We start from the raw sequence: 21157 nt of genomic DNA on the forward strand, positions 1-21157 counted from the left end.
TGTCATAATTAATGGGTTTTATAACTCCTTATCAAGGGGCTTGAAGTGAACATTCATATTCTCACCTTTTTGCTCAATATATAGTGCGTGATCTGCTGTGGGTAGTATCTATCCCAGCTAGTAGGCATAATATAACGCCGATTCATCATTCGTCTGACGAATCTTCCGATTCTCCCTGATCAACCAGAACTTCATCACCCACGCACTGGCCGCACACGCCACCGAGAACGCCGCACTCGACGACATGGCAATCGTATAGCGAGGCTCATCAGACGACGGCCATAGATACTGTCACTAGTTAGCCCATCATCCTTCCAACCGCCTTCCTCCATCATCATCCTCCCCCTATTAAAGAACAACGTCGAAAGGAAAAGAAAGAAAAAAAAAAAAAAAAAAAAAAAAAAAAACTCACCGGCGTCCAAATAAACGACACGTTGGCAATCGTATTCACAATCGCCAACGCCGACGCCTTCTTCTCCTTCGTCTGTCCACATGTACTCGATACCCAGCCCAACACAATACTATTCACCGCATACGTGCCTATCGCAAACACCACCATCGCAAAATACCTGGCGCCTGTATTCAGCGTCGCACAACCCAGCACAAATCCCACGATCGCAATCGCCTTCGCAGATGTAATATGCCACGTCCGCTCATTATACTTGCCTGAACTCCAGCTCCAGAAGACACTTACCAGCCCGGCGATGAGGTATGGCGGACAAGTAAGCACAAGCGTGATAGTCGTGTTGAAACCGAGCGTCTCGACCGCCGTCGGAAAGAAATTCTTGAACCCATTCGCAGCAAGATGCATATGTTGCATGAACGCAAACAGCCACAACCTCGGATCCCTCGCCGCCTCTTTCAGCCCCGCGAACGTGCTCGTCTGTTGTTTAGCGCCGACGGTATCTGCGACGATCCGGGCGTGAGCGAGTTCACGTTCTTGAGGCGTCAGCCAGCGGGTCTTGAGCGGGTCGTCGGGGAGAGTGAAGATTGAGAAGACGGCGATGATGAAGGTTACGACTCCTTGCAGGATGAAGAGCCATTGCCAGCCGGATAGGTTGGCGAGGTCGTCCATCCCGTGGAAGATGCCGGCGGCGATGAGGCCGGCGAAGGCGGTTGCTAAGATGTTGCCTGTGTAGAGGATGGAGATGCGGGTGGCGATTTCTTTGCGGGTGTAGAAGATTGAGAGCATGTAGAGGGCGCCGGGGTAGTAGGGGGCTTCTGTTTGTTTGTTAGTATGTAGTATGGTTGGGTTAGAGTTGTAAAGGGAGGTGGTTAGGGTTAGAGTTGTAGAGGGAGGTGAGGACGTACCGGATACTCCGAGGAAGAACCGGACTAGCAACAGGCCCTTGAAGTCCTTGGCCAGGGCAGTCAATGTGCTGACTACTGCCCAGAGAGCCATGAATCCGGCCATGTAGAGTGACGGTCGAACTCGAGTCAAGATCATATCTACCATTGTCAGCCTGTCTCTGTATCAAGCACACCACCCAACGACCAACAAAAGCAAACAAGGAAAGGGGGACATACTACTAGGAATCTGCCCCAACAAATACCCCACAAACAAAATCGACACACAAGTCTGATACTGCGAGCTCGACAATCCCAAGTCCTCTTCCAGGTCATTCAACCTCGCCAGGGCAATAGCATTCCGATCCAGATAATTCAACCAATACATGAGCCACAGCGTCGGCATGATCCAGAGGTCCAGTTTCCGAACAAGGCTGATCTCCACGGGATCGGTCTTCTTTTGAGCACCGGAGTAGTCACCGCCGGCGAAGGCAAAGACGCCATCTTCTTTGTCTTCATCAAAGCGGGCGACTTTCTTGTTGATTTCTTCGTCGATGGTGAATTCGCGGTGGAGAGTGGAGGGCTTGGGGTCTGATTCTTTGGAATCAGGGGGCTGGAGAGGGGATTTGGGGTTGTAGATGGAGACCATTTTGTACAGGTATCTGGTCTAGGGGTATTGTGGTGTCTGGGGAAGATGGAGAAATAGGAGATGAGATGAATAGATATCTGGTATCTGGGAGCAAGGGGGCAAGGCCTTTATACCAATCACCTAACTCACTCGGAGCAAGTCATGTCCATTGCACATAATCTGAATAGACGGAGTAGTATGCAATTACCCCAGTACAACGAGGCCGGGGAAACGCACCCCGCATACCTTCCCCAGATCAGCACCCACGCTCCTGTCAGACTCAGATCCACAGCGGGGATGATATGGAGACATCAAAACAAGTAGATACGGTATAGAAACCAAAACAAGCAAACCCCCCTCAGACAGCCTCCGTAAACACCCGGTCCAAGACGAAGCAGATCAAGATCAAAGATGAGTTTGAGTATTGGCACACAACCTTCTCTGTCCTTCTGGCGCCCAATAACTTAAAAGCGATTACATACCACATACGACTTCAGAAAAACAGGAGAGCAACATCTCCCCGCCACCTCAACAATAAGAAGACGCCCAGAGAGCCAGCCCAGACATGCCAACACGTCTCCACCTCCGCCATAAACACACCCAAGCCCTTCCCCAAGGGCAAGAACAGAAGAGGTCAAGAAAACAGGAGTCCGCCACGCCAAAGCAAATACCACGACCAAGATATCACGCCATAATCGCCCTCTCGCCGCGCAGGCTCAGGGACCTGACCTCATCCAATCAAAGGATCGAATAAGCCAAGTCAAGGCCAGAAAGTCAAATCAATAAAGTAAGTGCCCGGGGGACGGACCCATTACCTACCCCAGACGTATGTATGTACTGTACCACCTTCCCCGGACAGCTTTCCAAGCTTTGCACAGCCTCCCCCGTATGCTTGGCGAATGGACCCTCTCTGGTCCGCACATACGGGGCATTGCATCTGACACTACGAGTTATTATTTGCCGGGGTAGCTACCCCGACCTAAAGGACCCGACGAGCTTTGAGGAGAGACAGTGCGGGATGGAAGGAAACCCTCCAAGGACCGCGTGTCTCTTGGCGGTTACTTGGCGGATGGGGTAGACTCTATTTACATGACATGAGGTAGGTAAGTTGTACGTAGTTGTATGAAGTAACATCGAGGCGTTAGACAAGACAAGCACAAGCGGGAGTTCAAGTAAGGCCAAGGCGAGACAAGAGGCGATACAAATCAATACCTCAGGAGACCCCATTAACAGAAAGCCGGAACAAGCCACGAAGTAGGTAGGTAGACATGGTCGTCCAAAACAGCCGACGTCGTCAATAAGCAACCTCCCCTCCCCTCTTACACTAGACAGAGAGCAGGTAAGTAGCATCGTGGCGTAGATGACGATCCCTGTCAGGGAGAAGCAAAAGTCTTGGGTTGTACCTCTGAGGGATTTGCAGGTCATGTGCGAGATTGGATTGGTCGGAGAGCGTATGCCCGACGGGTTGGGGTTGGCAGTGGCAGCGGAGATGACATGTCCGGCTGATGGAAGTCGGCGTCTTGGATCCTGCAAGGTGTCGGGGGCACCGAGTGGTTTGTTTGTTTATGATCTGGTCTTACACTTGTGTTTTAGTTCTGGCTTTCGTTGGAGATGATGGGTTAGAGGTCGACGTGCAACGTCATGGCTATCTTTTACGAGATAGTAGTTTCGTGGAGGGCTACCGGTTATTCCTGTTATTCCTGTTATATTTCCTTGGTATATGTGCTGTAAGGATCGTGCTCAGATGGTCGATCATGATATGAAGCCGTCTTGGTCCTCTTTGATAGTCATCCCCCTAAAACTGCAAAATGTAAACCCCGATATTAGACAATTAGTAAAAAATAATTTTTATTGAAAGATGGAGCGATATAACAGTGAAGAAGAGGGTCTAATAAAGAGCGTGTAAATAAATAAAAACGAAAGGATTTTCAGCCTTGGGTTATCAAGCTCAAGAGAGTGAGTGATAACAAAGGTAAACCGGTCAAGAATGCTTATTACAAGTTCTTGCACAGTGTCCCATTCTGCAATTGAATGAGCTGCTCACTCCCAACGCAGGTGCGACACCACAGGAGGTTATTTTGGTCGTATTTCTGCTTGATGGCATGTAGACGCGGGTAGTTAGATCCCCAGAAGGACCATTGCCAGTTGGGCTCGTAGGGGTTTGCCTAAATCTAAGGATCAGCTCGCTTGTTGGAAGTCAAATGGGCTAAGACCGGAACATACCTCGTTGATATAGGCTCCGCTATCTGGGGCCAGTTGCCGGAGAGCATACCCTTTGTCATAGATCATATCATGAATGGTCTCATTGGCAATCTTTTCAGGTAGAGTACTATCCCACTGCTGCTCTGAGATCAGATGAATGACAGTATCGCGCCAAGCAGGGTTAAGTGCACTGTCTACAGATTTCTTGCCCACGGTCATAGTTCCTGACAGAGATGGGTTGGAAACCCCGTTCTGAAGAGTCGGTCAGAATCCAGCAAATTAGGTTGATTTTAGCGAGGTCCGGGACATACCTTAGGCTCAGTAAATTGAGGACCAATCTTTTCCAACGTTTGCGCAAAAAGTGCCGTGTCTTCGATAGCTCGTCGAGTTACAAGTCGAGAAGCACGAACGCTGCGCTTGGTGCCGACATCGGTTGCGTCCGCCAATGGCCCCAGTTTCTCAACCAGCTCGTACCAAGTCTTGAACCAAAGCGCAGAAACATCTGTCTTGACGATGGAATTGACTCGATCGAGTGCTTTCTCCAACGGCTGGGTCAGCTTTCTCGCTTCCTCGGCACTGCTGACATTGTATGCGAACATGGTGTTATGGAAGGCCAACGGAGGTCCGCCGATCGTGTAGTATCCAGCGTAGCCAGCATCCTGCAGGTCTGCCATTTCTTTGTGCACACTGGCGACGGTGTTCCACCACTGTTTCGGAGAAGTGTGGTTTCGCGGCGACACGTCGAAGCTGACGACGCCGACAGAAGGCATGGGATGGGCTTTGACGGTGACCGAAAGAACCACGCCAAAGGTACTGCCGCCGCCTCCGCGAATAGCCCAGAATAGGTCGGGATACTGGCACTCGTTGACAGTCAAGACTTCTCCTTCAGAAGTGACGAGCTCCGCCTCGATAATGGAATCGGCTCCCATCCCGTACTGACCGGTGGCGTATCCGTGGCCGCCGGCAAGGGCCCATCCGATGATTCCGACATCCTGGTTTGCATTAGGTTAGGAGCTATCAGATGCTGATGAAAGGGAGTTTATTACCGAGTTGGTGCCACCCACGGCAATGGCGTTATGCTTTGCCATCTTTTTGAACAACTCGCCGTCTTGGACTCCTGCGCCGACGGTACCCGCCATCTGGGGCTCGGAGCTCTCACATGCTTTGAACGACTTGTGGAATTTGAAATCTTTCATATGATGAGTCCAGATACTGCGAGGGTTAGCAAAATTGCACATTGGGAGCTAGGATCGGAGGGAATTATAAATACCCTAAGCTACCATACGCCGAGCTGTGCATAATGTTAGCATCTACCAATATTTTTCCTCGTAGAACAAGAAACAGACTACTCAACTCACCTCTTCTCAGGATTATGTCCTGTATTCTTGACGTTGATGCGAATATTCTTCTTCTTGGCAAATCGCAACGCAGTCTGCACGTGGGTGGCAGAGGTGGCGTTCACCACGTAAGGCGAGAGATTTCCCAACCCACAGCCCTTGGAGGCTGCGTGAGGGTCTCCTGTGATGCCGGTGCCATTTGGGTACAGAGGGGGGCAGGCATCGCCGGACCAGATCGGGTCCAGAACACTAGAAGGACTAGAGGAGTGAAAGACAGATGTGGTCCACTCTTCGACAATCTGTTGACATTCCGTCGCATTGTAGTTGCTTTCGGATTTGTAGCAGGCCGAGGCTGGTGGCACGGTCTTCATCAGACATCCTGAAAGAGTGTCGTTGAGCAATGCCCATTCAGTCGATGATGGCCAGCAGGTGTCGGACGGACCCTGTAGGAGGGAACCGTCAGCATGAAGTCAGGACAAAGAGAGAAAATATAGAGCCCCTACACATTTGCAATCTGGGGCACGAGAGGCGGTAACAAGGCCGCCACTCAGCACGGAAGCCGAGAGCGTGACTTGAAAGAAAGGCAATCGCATAGTACAAGAATGATTGAGGTATTTGGTGCTGCGAGGTCTTGCTACTTTACATACCTTCGGGGTAGGTGTCTTATATAGAAAAGCTCCTGAGATCGCGGGATCGGCCCCGTGCCCTCACCGTAGCAAATGTCAGAAAGAAAGCTTCTAGAATGGCATTTCCAGTCGTACTCGTACTAGGCACAGCGTAAAGCCGAAGCTGTGGATCGGCATTCGTTTTGTATTTTGCAGGATCATCCAAAGATGATAGTGGAGCCTGCGGCAAGGATCAAGCTGCTTACTTGTGGGGAGTACGGGGTAACGAGCCTACTATAACGACTCCTTATTTCCCTGTCACAATTAAATTGTGGATCTCGCCCGTCGTTCTCGTACTGTTTTACTATATGCGGTTAAGGTGATTGATTCCATGATCGTTGGCAGTAGCATTCCATGGGACATGTCTAGTCATATATCAAGTAGGAATCGATGAATGGATGAAAGATGAATAGTTTGTGATGAGATGATGATGAAAAAGGCCAGAAGACCTGCCCTGCCTGGTCCTTCCGTCCCACAACCATTTTCGGCAGGAAGGCCAAGAAAATCCCGAACACAACAAAAAGAAAAAAAGAAAGGAACAGTGAATGGAGAGGCGGGGAATCGAACCCCGGACCTTTCCCATGCTAAGGGAACGTTATACCACTAAACCACATCCCCTGCTCGATGTTATTGAAGTGACTTTAGAGCATTATGAAAGGTAACAGTAAAATATCAGTTTCAACATATGAAATCAACATTATTGTTCATATTCTTCATGTTGAATGACCGGGGTTGAGGATGGAAAAGGGCATGTAAATAATATAATCTGTAGTTCTCGACTTGTGGCCTTGAATATGTTAATATACCTATCATTTAAAAAGATAATGCTCTCAAATAAGACCTTCCCCCCGAGAGATATATTTTTATCCCCTCAGACTCTCTGCTAAAAGCGTCCGAAACACCACAGCTTCCAACCCCCCAATCGTACCCGCCGATGCCACATCTCCGATACTCACGTCCAGTCCCAAATGTCTCCTCAACCAATTCCTCAACTCGATCGTCATCAACGAGTCTATCTGCATTTTGGCAAGTGATTCGTTGTCCATGTCCTCACCGAAGATCGAGAACGTCTGGATCCCCTCTAACATGGCCTTGCGGATTGCAGCGCGATGGGCGGGAATGAACTGAGCCTCGAGTAAGTCCCTGTCACCGCTAGATTGGGGTTCAGAGCCGCCTGTCGGGGGGTAGGATGTGGATGTAGATGCGGACCGCGCCGCTGCGATCTGGATTCTCGCGTCGTTGATTAGCTGGCGTATAGCGTTTATGGGCGCCGTGGCCTGATCGCCTGAGGCATCGGGGACTGTGTCATGATAGTGAAGGAAGCGCGCGTCGTTGCCCCATAGGGGACGCACGGAGGGATCTGAGAGGGCTTTGGTGCTGCTCAGCCCGATGGCGAATTCTTGCGGGACGAGAGCCTCTCGGGAGAAGGACGGCAAGGGCAGAGTTCGACCGGTTATAGCGACCTCGAAGGCGTCAAGGACCTCATGTTCCTGCAGCATGCGGACGGAGGCAGCGCGCATGTTATCTCTCACACGGGTGGCCTGGGTCGCTAGGAAGCCGATATCGTCAACGCCCCCGAGGCTGACGACCGAGGCGGGCAGGTTTTGTTGCAGGCGAAATTGCGTGAATGAGTTGAGGAAAGTGTTGGCGGCCGCGTAGTTCATTTGGCCCGGGCTGCCCATGAGGCCGGCAATGGAGCTGCATAGGACGAAGAAGGCCAAGGGTGAATTTTGGAGCGCGTGATGCAGGTTCCAGGTACCGGTTACTTTGGCGGCGAGCGCGGTGGTCCAGTTAGTATGGGTGAGGTCGCGGACGAATTGGTCCTGGATATAGTTATAAGTAAGGGACATGAGCGGTACTAGGAAGGGGAGCGTACACGAGTCAGCATGGATAGCTGAAGCATTCCTCGGATAGGATGAGGGCAGTCATCGACTGCGCGCTGAACGTCAGCCAGAATCGATACGTCGCCCTTCACGGCGCGGGCATCGCACCCTTGGACATGAAGCTCATGCAGGAAGGCCTGATCATCTGCCGATTGACCGGCCGAGCGAGAGAGAAAGATCAAGTGTTTTGCGCCGTGCTCGATCATCCATGTTGCAATAGAGCGACCGATTCCCCCGAGTCCGCCCACGAGCAGATACGCAGCGTCCGGGTCGAAAGTAACCGTCTGACGGGTCTGAGAAACCTGCAACGAAGCAGTATTCTCGGGAATCTGCACTACAATCTTTCCCGTGTGCAGACCCTGTTGCAGATGCCTGAAGGCCTGCTCAACTTCACCCGCGGGCATCACCTTCAAAGGCCGGATGGGCTGCAGTTTGTCTTCTTGAAAGAGGTCGAGAAGTTGATCGTGCAGCCTAATGGTTGTTAGAATCTGCGCCCTTTGACTGTACATTAAACATTGAACTAACCCAGCGATCAGCCCCGGCTTCTTCGCCAGCTCGAATAAGTCGACCCCGATGAAAGACCGATTCCCGCCGAACAGATCCATCCGGAGCATTCCATGCTCCAGGAAGTCTCTCTTACCCAGCTCGATCATCTTTCCGAATTGCGCGACACACTTCCAGGAAGCGTGGAGGAGAGGTCCACCGAGTGAATTGAGAACGATGTCGACTCCTTCTCCGTTCGTCTCGCGCATAACCCCCTGAAGGAACGACGCGTCGCGGGAGTTGAAGATGCGATGGCGCGGGATGCCAAATGCTTCGATCAGATACTGGGCCTTTTTCTCGCTGCCGACAGTGCAGTAGATCTATATCCGTCTGTCAATTGGCAGTAATCATTTTAGTGATACGAAAAAAGACATACCTCCGCCCCAATTGCCTGACAGAGTTGGACAGCTGCAAGACCAACACCACCGCAAGCCGCCTGAATCAAAACAGACTGTGGTTCGTTCATCGTTAGCAGCAATCACTTTTCTTCTTCCACTCATTTTAGCCTAGAACTAACCTGTCCCTTGCGTAATCGCCCGACCTCCATAAGTGAATACATCGCCGTATAAAAAACCACCTGGACCCCCGCCGCATCATCCAGAGACACCGTAGCTGGCACCTCTGAACAAGCAGTTGCCGGTACGACCTTCCGCGAGCGAAATACACCCGAGTAAAGAACGCAGACCTTTTGGCCTTGATGCAGGTGCCGAACATTCGCGCCAGTGCGGGTGATAATGCCACTGCACTCGATACCGAGTTCCTCTTTGTTGGCCATAACGCCTAGCGAAATCATGATATCCTAAACATGTCAATATTAGCCTCCTGCCCAGAGATAGACGTGATGGGAGTAATTCTAGCATGGACAAACCCTGAAATTCAAACCCACGTATCGAATATCCACTTCGACATCATCAGCACCCAAGGGATCCGTATGATCGGGCACCCAGCCAAGAGACCCGATGGCGCCGTAATTCGCGATGTCCAACTTCAGGGAAGTGTCCTGCTCCGACTGAGCGATCAACATATTTGTGAGCGAAGTCCAATGGTAGCGCCCCGTGTAGACAACCCCGTCATGAATGACAAACTCGTAATCTTTTGCATTCAGATCATCTTGACTCTGCTGTCGACGAAATTTCTCTTGTACGCTCAGCACGGCGTTCAGCGCCGACGGGGTGAATGCGTCCACCTCCACTGTGGCAAACGAGACTCCAGTTTCCTGTCGGATGCACCGCGCGGCCCCGAGGACGAGTCCAAAGTCCGGGTTAGTGGATCTCACCTGTGCAGATTGCGTGACCCAGAGGATGCGGGGAGTGGAGGCGAGAAGGGTTTGCAGGGCGGAGAGTTGGTTTGCCGTCATGGATTTGAAGAAGGGGGCATCGAGATCGAGCAGGGAAATCACTAGGGCGTTCTTGGCAATACTTTGACCGAGAGTATGAGTCTGCACAGTGAATCCTCTGTCTGAGAGAGCGGACTCGATGGTTTTGTGCCAGGGGTGGCTTGGGTTGTCGGGAATGAGGATGTCAATTGATGTTGGCTCGAGCGCTGGCTGTCGGGCTTTCGCCACGATGTGCCGTCGAGCTAAGTGATCAAAGTCATCCATGTTGATGTCCTCAAATCCGACAGTTTTCATGCAGGACTCCCACTCAGTTGACGAAAGGGAGCCTGCGCTCGGAAGTTTCGACTGGGGAAGAAGACCCTGCTTGGATTAGCTTCATGCAAATTTGTGCGCATACTCAACGTACCGTAATATAGTTCATCGTTGCAACGCCTGCTCGATTAGCATATGTTGAACAAGTTGAAGGCCAGGACATACGAGTTGTCTCCTGTATCACAATTCTCCCTCCCGACACCAGGAACTTCTTGATGTTCTGGAGAGCAACACCAATTTGCGGGATTGTGCGCAAGGCCTGTATAGATTAGATCTGAATTCTTTCAAGTTCATCAAGCCCATAACTTCAAGACCACTTACATCTGATACAATCACAACATCATATGCAAATTCCTGCAATCCCTGCAACACCGAGTCCTGCGTGACATCAAAAAGAAAACATTCCACCGTCTCGCCATATCTTTCCTGCGCAGCTTGGACAGCGACAGTGGAGACATCAGTCCAGGTATACTTAGACCAGCATCGCCCTTCTTCCGACGTGAGCGCTTTTAAGACACACGATGTCAACCTGGCCGGACCACTGCCTATATCGAGAACGCGCAGCCGGGGGTTCGTATGGCGCATCACACCAAGAAGTTGAGTTACTTGCTCCGATGATGCTGTATACTCGTAAACCTGCATCATACTATTTTCTGACACGATTTGGGCCGCATCAACTGTCCCGCGCAAGATGTCGGCGCACGCTTCGACAACACTCTCACTGAGGCCCGAGATTTCCTCCTGGCCGTGGGTCTTCAATTTTGCGCTCACCCCGTCGCGAAGGCACTGCAGAGCCGTGTCATCCAGTGAATACCATTCCTGTGCCTCTGAGGCCGTGGTATTCCTGTAATGATCGCCCCGTTCGCAGACCCATCGTTTGTATCCCTCAAATTGAGGAACAGGCGTAACGTCCCTGATAGCCCTGTGAATCTGAATGACCGACAGTGCAGACAATCTATCCATAAGAGACCCCGATTCACTTATCTCGCATTCCATAAGCTCCTTTGTAGACGACAAGTCCGCATCCGGCCTCCACTCAATGTGAGATGTCAGAGGCAGCTTTTCTTCCTGCCTCGCCCGATCCAATTGCACGATCGCCGCGCCCTGCACCAACAGCGCCGTTGTCTCGCCTGTCATCAGCCGCGCGTCGCATTTCGCATGTGTCCCAGCAACTGAAGCACCTTTCGTCTCCGCCACCATGATCTCCCCTTCCTGCGCACTGCCGACATACACGCTCTCAATAAATGCCGGGATGGCGACGCCGTCGATCAGAGTCGTCCGGCCCCGACACGCCGCTAGTCCGGCAAGCTGGAGACACTGGTCGATAACGGTCGGGTGCACAGGGTACTCGGCGTGACCGGACCTCTTGCCAATAGTGGCATTCGCGACGTGTTCTACCGGATGGGTAGTGATGTCCTCTAGGAGTTGGAACTGGGGCCCGTACTCCAGCCCGACATTCTTGAGCGTGCGATACCATTTTTCGGGCGCGACGGGACGAGGAAGTCGTTTAATCTGCTCAGTCGAGAATGCGTGGCCATGTTCGTTACCATCATCGGCCTCGCCGCTTCGAACCTGCCCCATACAATGCCTTGTCCACGCAGTCCCGTTAAAAGAAGCAATCGTCACCTCCCACCATTCTGACTCCACGCGATCGCTGTACCGCACTGGCTTGAAAGAGGTAACCATCTCCACCATTGATCCCTTCTTACTCAAGATCAACGGCGTCTTAATCACCAAGTGCTGGACCCAACATCCCTGACTGCTACTGCCCTCAGAGTCTGAGACCTGACGAACCGCCTCTACAATCATGGCGACGTACCCTGCAGCCGGAAACACGATGTCTCCTAAAACATGGTGATCCGAAAGCCAGGTGACATCTGGTGCGCGAAGCAAATTTCGCCATGAAGGCTCAAGATCCGTGGACTCTAGAGTTCGCGAGCCAAGCAGCTCGTGGGGTGCGTGTGTGCGGAATCGCCAGTTGCGTGTCAGTCGGCTTTCCTGGCGGTTGATGTTCCGGCGGTCCCAAGGGTAGATGGGGAGGTCGGAGAGAGTGGCGCCAGGGCCGTTGAGGGCCGGAAATGACGGGGTGCGATTTGCGAGATAGATGTATCCTGCGGATTGGAGGAGGGAGAGGTGTTGGTCGGTGTGTTGGCGGAGGGTGGCTATGTGGGTAATGGGCTTGTTGAGGTGTGAGGAAATTTGGCGGAGAGGAGAGGAGAGGGCTGGGTGTGCGCCAATCTCGAGGAAGAGGATGGGTTCGAGATCCGTTGTCTGGGCGTCCAACAGATTACTCACAGCTGAGGCGAAGAGGACGGGCGACTCGAGGTTGCGTCGCCAGTATGTGGCATCCAGGTCGGTAGGACTTAGGACTTGCCCGGTCACAGAGGAGTATATGGGAACCCCGCTGGTGGATGCAGTGGTCGAGATATGAGGGCGGATGGCGGCCTCGTATATATGTGCCAGTTCGGCCATGTGGGCTAGATGATGTTAGGTCAGACAGACATAAAAGGAAGGGAGATACGAACGTGAATGATATGCCACATCGACAGGTAGTTTCCTGTTGAATGTACCCGGATGCTCAGTCAGGATTGTCTCCAGCACCGCGTCCAACTTATCCTTATCCCCAGATAGATTGACACTCTGGGGACTATTCTCACACGCTACAACGACTCCGTCAACAAGATATTGTTTGGCCATCTCCGAACTCAAGCCAACAACTACCATCCCTCCTGATCTGGTACTCGACTTGGCAGCTTGTCCACGGTAGTAGGCAATGGTTATGGCCGACTCGATGGGAATCGCACCCGCCGCGTACGCAGCCGCAATTTCACCACTGGAATGGCCCACTACGGCGGACGGACGGATTCCCCAAGCCGAGAGCAGATTAACCAATGCGATTTGGACGGCGGCGCAAAGAGTCTGCGACAGCTCGACCTTGCCAGCGCGGTGGGAAGTGCCGATGCGAAGTAACTCATCTGGGCTGTATTAGCATAATCGGTCGGCTGGTAGAGAGGCTGCATGTACCTTCTATATCCCAGGCCGGGGGGTCCGTTAACGCCTTGAGGATCTGATCCATCTTCTTAATATCCGCACGGAATGATTCTACATACTGAACGAGCTCCTTAGCCATCCCCGGCCACTGAGTTCCTTGTCCGGTGAAAGCAAACACAATCGACGACGGAGAGACAGGTTTGGATAAAACAGGCTCTTCTAGTATCCCATCTTCGTTTGCGATCATGAACGCACGATGGGACAAATGATCTCGTTTCGCACCAAGCGTATGTGCCAAATCTTGCACGCCTTTCGGGTTCTGTTCCAAATACTTCTGGAGGTCGGAAATTCGCCGATGCAGCGACGCCTCGCTATACGCAGACGTCACCAACAGACGGGCCCTTGGGTTTGAGGGGGGCTCGATTGCCTTCAACGAGGATGCCGATTCCACGATAACCTATACTGTCAGCTTTGAGAGAAATAGATTGATCAATCAGCATACGTGAGCGTTTGACCCTCCCACACCGAAGCAATTTACGCTGACTCGCTCCTTCCGATTTGACGGCCACGGGACAGGGTCTACAGGGACGCGCAGACCCTTGTTGAAGGGGACTATACCACACTGATGTTAGCGATCACCTATCGCTAGGAGAGATAGACCTACTCTTCGGATTTGGGGTCTCGAAATGGATGTTCGGTGGGATGATGCGATGCTCCAACGCCAACACGGCTTTAATCAGTCCCGTCAACCCCGATGCGCCTTCCCCATGTCCAACATTCGGTTTGACCTGTTTCCATTCTTCTTAGCTTCCTCTAACTCGCACATATCACCAAAAAAAGACAAAACATACCGCTCCCAAATATAACTCATCGGACTTAAATGCCCGCGCCACCGCCGTCGTCTCAACCACATCTCCCATCCTCGTCCCAGTACCATGGCACTCGACGAAAGCCGTCTGGGCGAGATCCTTGATCCCAGCGCGCGAATAGGCTTGTCGAATTAACCTCTCCTGGCTGTGCACATCCGGCGCAAAGATGCGATGGCTGTGCCCGTCGTAGTTGGCCGACGTGGACCGGATCACGCCGCGGATGGGATCGCCGTCTCGCACCGCGTCGTCCAGTCGTTTCAGGAACACCGCGTTGACGGCCTCACCACGCGCGTAGCCATCTGCATCCGCATCGAAAGTCTTGCAACGTCCGTCAGGCGAGAGGACTCGGTTGTCGGACATCGTAATTGTCATCGTGGGGGTCAGGATCATGTTGGTTCCCGCGACGATGGTGGATTCGCAGCTGCGCGTGTACAGGGCTTGACAGGCTTCGTGAACGGCCGTCAGAGAGGACGAGCATGCGGTTTGGATGGTGGCACTTTAGTCCATTATACTCAGATTAGCAGCTCATAATCGAATATCGACATTCCCAATCAAGTAAACGGATAATTGGGAGGGAAAGAGCACACCTGGGACCCTTTAAATCAAACTGATAGCTCACGCGATTCGACAATGCAAACCCGCCCGTCGCAAATGCATGAGTCCTCGACAATTCACCCGTCTCCTTTCCATTCAAATCATACCAATCCTCCCCAAACACGCCAACGTAGCATCCGATATCCCGTCCGCGCCACTCCTTCTGCCCTGCGCTCTCCATACACTCCCAGACTACCTCCATCAGCAGCGTCTGCTGCGGATCGAGATGCGAAGCCTCGTACCCGGCTACCTGAAAGACCGAGGTATCTACCTGATTCATATAGTCCTGGGACAGGAAGTAGCCGCGCTGCGGACGCACCATGCCGGGCTTGGTGGGCGAGTGGAAGGTAGAAACGTTGTATCGGTCCGCAGGGACGGGACTCGAGGTGTCGGTCTTGTTCATGAGGAGCGACCAGAAGGATGAGGGTGTAGATATGTCTCCGGGGAGGCGGAGCGCCATACCGACGATGGCGATGGGGGGAAGGAGGCTTTCATCTTCGTCTGATCATTTTTAGCGAGTCGAATCTTAACGGAAGTAGAAGGGGGAAGGGTTTAATCGACATACTTGGAATTGTAGACCTAGGTGTCGAGCAAGGGTCTTCGTTAGGGTTGGCCATATTTTCTCAACTGCAATATCTATTGAAATTGGGCGAAATGAAGGGGAGATTGAGTTGCTACTTCATCGAGAGGAACTCCCCTCACAAGCGCAGGAAACACATCGCTACATATTAGATTCTCACACAACCGTATCCAAGACCAACCCAGGACTGGTCAATCTGATTCCTCGTTTCATGCAAGGCGCACTAACTATCTGGTGCTGCATGTCTGCTGGCTACACCGCAAGTGTCCGGCTGACTGGGAATGCAGGGATCAAACCTGTGGAAGCAATGCTCGCTTTTCTGGGCAATAGTTAGACTGAGGGTGACTAGTTAAATGGAGGATATGACCAACTCTAAGATGTCAAGTTAAGTAGTGAGTTATTCATCCATTTTATTCAACTGCCGTCACACAAATGGCATATGGCAGATGTCGGAGCACCTATAGTCGGGAATTATGCGGTCAGCGCAAACCTTGTTCCTGGGGAGCAGAGAAAAGGGATGTATCAGATAGCGGTGTGGAAGACTTACATTGCTAAATCTCGCATGAATGGTCGGCTTTCTTGTCAGATTGGAACCTGGGACATTGTTTTCTTTCTGTGGGGACGCCGCTGTCTCATCTGTTTTGTTCATTTGCCCGCTTTCACGATAAGGAAGGCGGGTTCTCTTTAGAACTCAGCCGGGGTATTCGGGGTGTTCCCTGTTTGTCATTTGTGGATGCACAGATGAAGGATCGACTATTCTGATGAAAAGAATTGATTCAACTGCATGAGATGATTCAGAAGAGTGTTGTGTAGGAGGAAGAATATGTACCTGGAAGGGAAGAGCGGAGAAAGAGGAGCAACACGAGCGCTTGGCACAACTGCTGCCTCAGGCATAAAATGTTGATATGATCTACTAAAGTTAGTTACTCCAGATCACTATTTATGCATACGATTGACATTCTGCTGTATCATTTCGCACCTGATCAGATCAGATCCATAAAAAAAAAAAAAAAAAAAAAAAAAAAAACTGAAACTAAAACTAAACAGCAAAACAATAGAATGACTCCAACTCTAACGCCCCCCTTGACACCCGAACACCAAAAACTCCTAATAGAAATAGGCGCCGGTCTCAATCCCCAAAAAACTCCCCCAAAGAAACCCCAAAATGCCTTCCAAAAACATCCCTCAAACAAACTCATTGAAATCAAAACTCGCCAGCCCCATGTCTGGGACCATACTATCCCTCTCCTTCCTTGACCCTCCACTCCCAATCGTCGTAGTCGTCGCAGTAGTATGCGTAGTACCTTGCGATCCGGAATTTGAACTCCTCTTCGAATGTGAATTCGATATCTCATTCCCATTCCCACTCGGCCCGCTATGCGAGTTCGAGCGATCCGACTTCCACGTGAAAGTGCTGCTGTGTCGGCGCCAGTAGGCGTTCACGTTTGTCGCGAAGGTGTGGAAGTATGTACCGTAGGTGGGAACACAGGAGATTATTACCTAGTTAGTTCTTTGGTTCAGCATGGCTAGGTACGAGAGGGTGGAGAGGGTGAAAAGGGAACGAACACCAAGACTTATCTCCACGCTGGACCACATCACGATTGGTTCACTATCTGTATACGTCTCTAGGGCTTTAATGGTGAAGATGCGGATGATTTGGATGATGGTGATGAAAAATCCGAGGGCGTAGATGGCTACGAGAGCGATCTGGTTCAGTTTATCAGTATGCTTGTTGTCGATCATGAGAGAAGGAGATAAATATATACATACCCTCTGTCTCAACCGTAACCGTAACCGCCACAGCACCGGCAATGGCAGCGCGATGATGATCATATCGAATCCGAGACTAGTCCCCGCCAGGGCTGCGCAGTTAGTCCGTCTAGTCATGTTACTTTTTTATCAGACGAAGGAGAGATAGATACCGAAATAAGAAGCCACAGTATCGATGCATTTCCCAGGGACCATTGCATCCCACTGTTTTTTGATCTGCAAACAATCCATCAGTCAGTTCCATCTATCGTCATCATAGCAAGACGCAAACCATCTCATCCAACCCGACCCAACGAGGAAGACATACTGGATGACATGCAAACAGCAATAAGCAGGTAAAGATCATTTGATTACACACGACGCCCACGATCGCCACGATGATCACCACCTTGTAGGCGCGAATAAAGCCCCCAATGCGGAGATATGACGCCAACAAGGAGACTTTGAACCCGAGGAGAGCGAGTGTGTAGACTGGGCCGCCAGCATATTGAACCTATTTATCTTAGCCCAGTATCTAACAACAAAAACAAGAAGAAATAGCAAAAACACCAACCTTAGAGAAAGGCACCGCATTCTCAACAGGAAAAAAGGCAGCACTCGTCCCTAGACCCCATCGCGTTTCTAGAACCCGTAAACATATGAGTTAGCTTCCCTCACCACCAATTTTCATATCAAATATCAACCGCAACAAAAGAACCCGAGGAGGAATTGACTCACGACCCACCGCAATCCCCGTATAACCAGCCCCTAAGATGGCACTGGACAGGGCCGCAAAGTCATCGGCCCAGGGACATCGATTTGCCTGCAACCGGATCCAGAAACGGACGCCGACCGCCACGAAGGCCAGGGTCGAGAAAAACAAACAGATGGCGATGTCACGCGCAATGTGGCTTTCGGGGTCGACGCCTTGGAGGTTATGTACCCAGGCCATGCGTGGTTGTTGTAGAGGACATGGAGATTAGGGAGGGAGGTGCGTATAGATTCGTGCTGTGCTTGTGCAGGTGCTCGAGGAAATATGCGCACGAAGGAACGCACGAATGAACCGAACCAGTTAAGTAGGTCAATTGTATGGTGAAAGACAAAGGAGAGGCCGAAGCACGCAAAAGCAATATTGAATCAATGCAAACAAGGATAGAAAGACAAATGCAATGATAATGACAGGTAAAACTTGATATATAAATATGACCTCCATCTCCACTTCATCACACCCAAAAACCTACCATCTCAAACCGAACACTCACCCCCAAAAGCCCCGCACGAGCTACTTCACCTCCCACCCAGAATCACCAAATAAAAGTAACTTGCCCGCACAGAATGTGTCCGCACACTGGACGACGATGTCATGGAGTATGGAAGGTTACCGAGAACCCGTGGATCCGGAACCGTCGGGGAAGTTTAAGGGGAGCAGAAAACCGGCACAACGGCGGCCGCGGACTAATCTAATTTTATGTTCGGTCGGAGAATGCCGCGGTGGTTTGTCTAACCACTGTTTTCTAAATGGTAGGTGGGTGTGAGGAGATTTAAAGATGGAGGGTGGTGAAAAGTATGTAAGAGTCAGGGATGTTCGGAGACACTGGTAGGTAGGTAGGGTTTGATGGTAACTTAGAGGGTTATTGACTGATAGAGTGATGGTACAGATCTTCGATTGGGCTTAGATAATATAGAGACTCAGAGCAGACAGGTTTCATGTGGGCTTAATTGGCCCATACACTTTAATCGTTATAGTTAGTGTGGGGACAAAGTATGGTTGATGCAAGTCGATTAGATCATATTTACAACCACCTAATGATAGCTATAACTATAATTATACCCTTGTTCATGTGAATGGGTTTCTCTTGCCTACTCGCTCATCATCTAGGCTGTCGATATAAAGTCTATACGATTAAACACGACACAAGCGTCCACTGCTCGACTCGATCCACTCATCCGAACCAACGGCAGTAGGCGCATAGAAAACATCATACGGGTCGTATTTCTTCTTGATCTCTCGGAGCTTAGCATAATTCTCCCCGTAAAACGCCCGTTTGTAGTCGGGTTGTCGGAAGTCGGCCTAAGAGAGTTAGCAACACTGACTTCAAGAAGTATGGTGAACCGAAAGAAAGAACAAGAGAGAACAAGAGAAAGAAAACAAACCTCATTCATGTAGGCTCCCGAATTCGGCGCCAACCGACTCAACAAGGGGACGTACACCCCCGTCATCCTCCTCTGCCACTCACGCATTTCCTCGTCTGCGTTCCATTCCCACGGCGTCAAAACCACGGTGTGAGCCAATGTGTCCCGCCACGCGGGCAGAACGGCATTGTCCACATTTCTAGCAACAGCCTTCGATACACTGAGTCCAACAGTGACGAGAAACGCCCCGTCCTCGACGATTTGACGAGCTGCAGCTGTGAAGTTCTCGTTCTCCTCCACGACATCGCGTGGTATCAACCAGCTACCGAGTTGTGCCTCGCTCACGGGCACATCCGGCATCATGGCCTGGAACTGGGAAAGATAGCCAGGGAAGTCATCGGCCGAAATATTATAGGTGATCTCCTGTTCATCCAAGTGATCCATGAAGGGACTGAGAAGATCCACCAGCTCGGTGGCGGGGATATTCGGTCCTGTGAGTGGATTAAGTGAAAAGGACGTATTCGTCAAGCTCCAGATACACATGGCTCCTGCATCGACGAGATCCGGCAAACTGGCATGGAACCTTGATATGGCACCATAAAACGCTTCCGCGTCAGTCCCCTCCCTGGAAAACGTCAAATTCAGCCCGGAGACCGGTGTGTCGGGGTACGCCTTCGCCGTCATCGACCAAACAACTCCGTACGTTCCTCCGCCACCACCACTCAACGCCCAGTATAAATCCGGATAATTCTCACGCGTGGCAGTCACCAGTTCCCCCTCTCCGGTAAACACCTGCCAAGACAGCACCTGGTCGGCCGCAAGCCCGTACTTTGATGATAACATCGAATGCCCGCCGCCCTGCGTATATCCACCGGCGAGTCCTACGGTCGGACATTCTCCCCCAACGATCTGCAGGCCCTGCGCATCTGCAGCCTGGTAGGCCTCGATTCCCAGAACACCGGCGCCCACCGTGATCGCTTTCCCAGTATATCGAGCATCCCGGTAGTCGGCGACGGTGATCCCCTTGAGATGGTGCATCCAGAGGCCTAGGGCGCCTGCGCCCGTCGACTTTCCGAGATAATCATGCCCGGTGTTGCGGACGACGAGGCGAATGTTGTGTTGTCGGACGAACTGCAGGGCCTTGCTGACGTGGTCGGGGGTGCTGGCGTTGACGGCGTATACGACGTAGTTGCCTAGCGTGCAGGGCTTACCGGGCGGGTGGAAGGGGTCGCAGGAGTTGTTGGCGAAATAGGGGGCCATGACGGAGGAGGAGGATTCATAGCTGTAGGTAAATTAGCCATTATACATACAATCTACCGAGGCAAGGGCAGACTGGGGTTGAGGATGGGTCCAATTGTCGCGAAGTTGGGCGCATTTGGCTGCGTCGTAGTTGGGATCATGACAGGGCGCGCCTAGTGGGACCGTTGCGACGAGATGGCCGGAGATGGAGGCATTGAATTGCGACCAGGTCTGCGGGGACGGCCAGCACGGATTCCCTGGTAAACAACGACATGTCGCGGCGGTCGAGTCGAAGATGGAAGTGAAGAGAAGCACGCTCAGGATGGATATGAGGGTGAGCATGGCGAGTGTAGTTGAAGCGGTGGAATGCCGCCCTTCGGGGGGCTCAGCGATGGGGATGTTTGCGGTGTGAGAGCTCATATTTGATGGTCACACGTGGATTTGGACGTAATATCAATAACTAGGTATTTGGCAACAAACAAATAGTTAGGATCTGCCTGAAAATGTACACGTCAAAACTCTAAAGTCGCGCCTTCCCATGATCAGCACAAGGCTGCTGGGCAAGCACACACGCCTACTGTCGGAGGATGAAGCCTCCGATATGGAGTAATTAGTGTAGAAAATGCAGGTATCGATATGTATGAGTATAATTTTGACAACCGTTCGGACTTCTAACTAGACTAAAAAGCCAGCTGACTGATGGTTTAGTCCTTGTAGTACTTGATATATCAACAAATTCTTACTTTTGAAGTTTTTTAGATTCTTTTAGGACCCCTTGGGATACCTATTCGCTCTTTAGAGGTTTTATC

At 51.4% G+C, this 21157-nt stretch overlaps 4 protein-coding genes across 4 annotated transcripts; all 4 read right to left on the reverse strand.

Moving 5' to 3' along the window:
• Nucleotides 1-117: 117 nt before the first annotated feature.
• KD926_005643 (MFS transporter) lies at nt 118-1936 on the reverse strand (the record flags this gene model as incomplete). Its single annotated transcript, XM_053098832.1, has 4 exons — nt 118-288; nt 413-1221; nt 1312-1449; nt 1528-1936. The coding sequence occupies 4 exons, from the start codon at nt 1934-1936 to the stop codon at nt 118-120; spliced, it is 1527 nt and encodes a 508-aa protein (XP_052957329.1).
• A 1973-nt stretch (nt 1937-3909) lies between these two features.
• On the reverse strand, nt 3910-15264 carry KD926_005644 (putative polyketide synthase; the record flags this gene model as incomplete). The annotated part of the gene is made up of 23 exons (XM_053098833.1): nt 3910-4080; nt 4139-4369; nt 4429-5109; nt 5164-5329; nt 5388-5408; nt 5476-5897; nt 6166-6300; nt 7076-7942; nt 7996-8473; nt 8528-8865; nt 8922-8996; nt 9063-9344; nt 9414-10241; nt 10288-10313; nt 10359-10452; nt 10515-12670; nt 12719-13168; nt 13218-13641; nt 13687-13796; nt 13849-13972; nt 14036-14549; nt 14641-15148; nt 15213-15264. 23 exons carry the CDS (start codon nt 15262-15264, stop codon nt 3910-3912), a joined length of 9153 nt encoding a protein of 3050 aa, XP_052957330.1.
• Nucleotides 15265-16412: 1148 nt separating this feature from the next.
• KD926_005645 (putative integral membrane protein (Pth11)) lies at nt 16413-17928 on the reverse strand (the record flags this gene model as incomplete). Its single annotated transcript, XM_053098834.1, has 7 exons — nt 16413-16727; nt 16794-16934; nt 16998-17089; nt 17150-17213; nt 17305-17490; nt 17551-17618; nt 17715-17928. 7 exons carry the CDS (start codon nt 17926-17928, stop codon nt 16413-16415), a joined length of 1080 nt encoding a protein of 359 aa, XP_052957331.1.
• A 951-nt stretch (nt 17929-18879) lies between these two features.
• Nucleotides 18880-20768, reverse strand: KD926_005646 (FAD-binding domain-containing protein; the record flags this gene model as incomplete). The annotated part of the gene is made up of 3 exons (XM_053098835.1): nt 18880-19047; nt 19131-20391; nt 20443-20768. The coding sequence occupies 3 exons, from the start codon at nt 20766-20768 to the stop codon at nt 18880-18882; spliced, it is 1755 nt and encodes a 584-aa protein (XP_052957332.1).
• Between the last annotated feature and the right edge of the window lie 389 nt (nt 20769-21157).

The sequence above is a fragment of the Aspergillus affinis genome, assembly GCF_023601865.1.
Source record: "Aspergillus affinis strain CMG 70 chromosome Unknown NODE_28_length_305421_cov_87_880826, whole genome shotgun sequence".
NCBI classification, from domain to species: domain Eukaryota; kingdom Fungi; phylum Ascomycota; class Eurotiomycetes; order Eurotiales; family Aspergillaceae; genus Aspergillus; species Aspergillus affinis.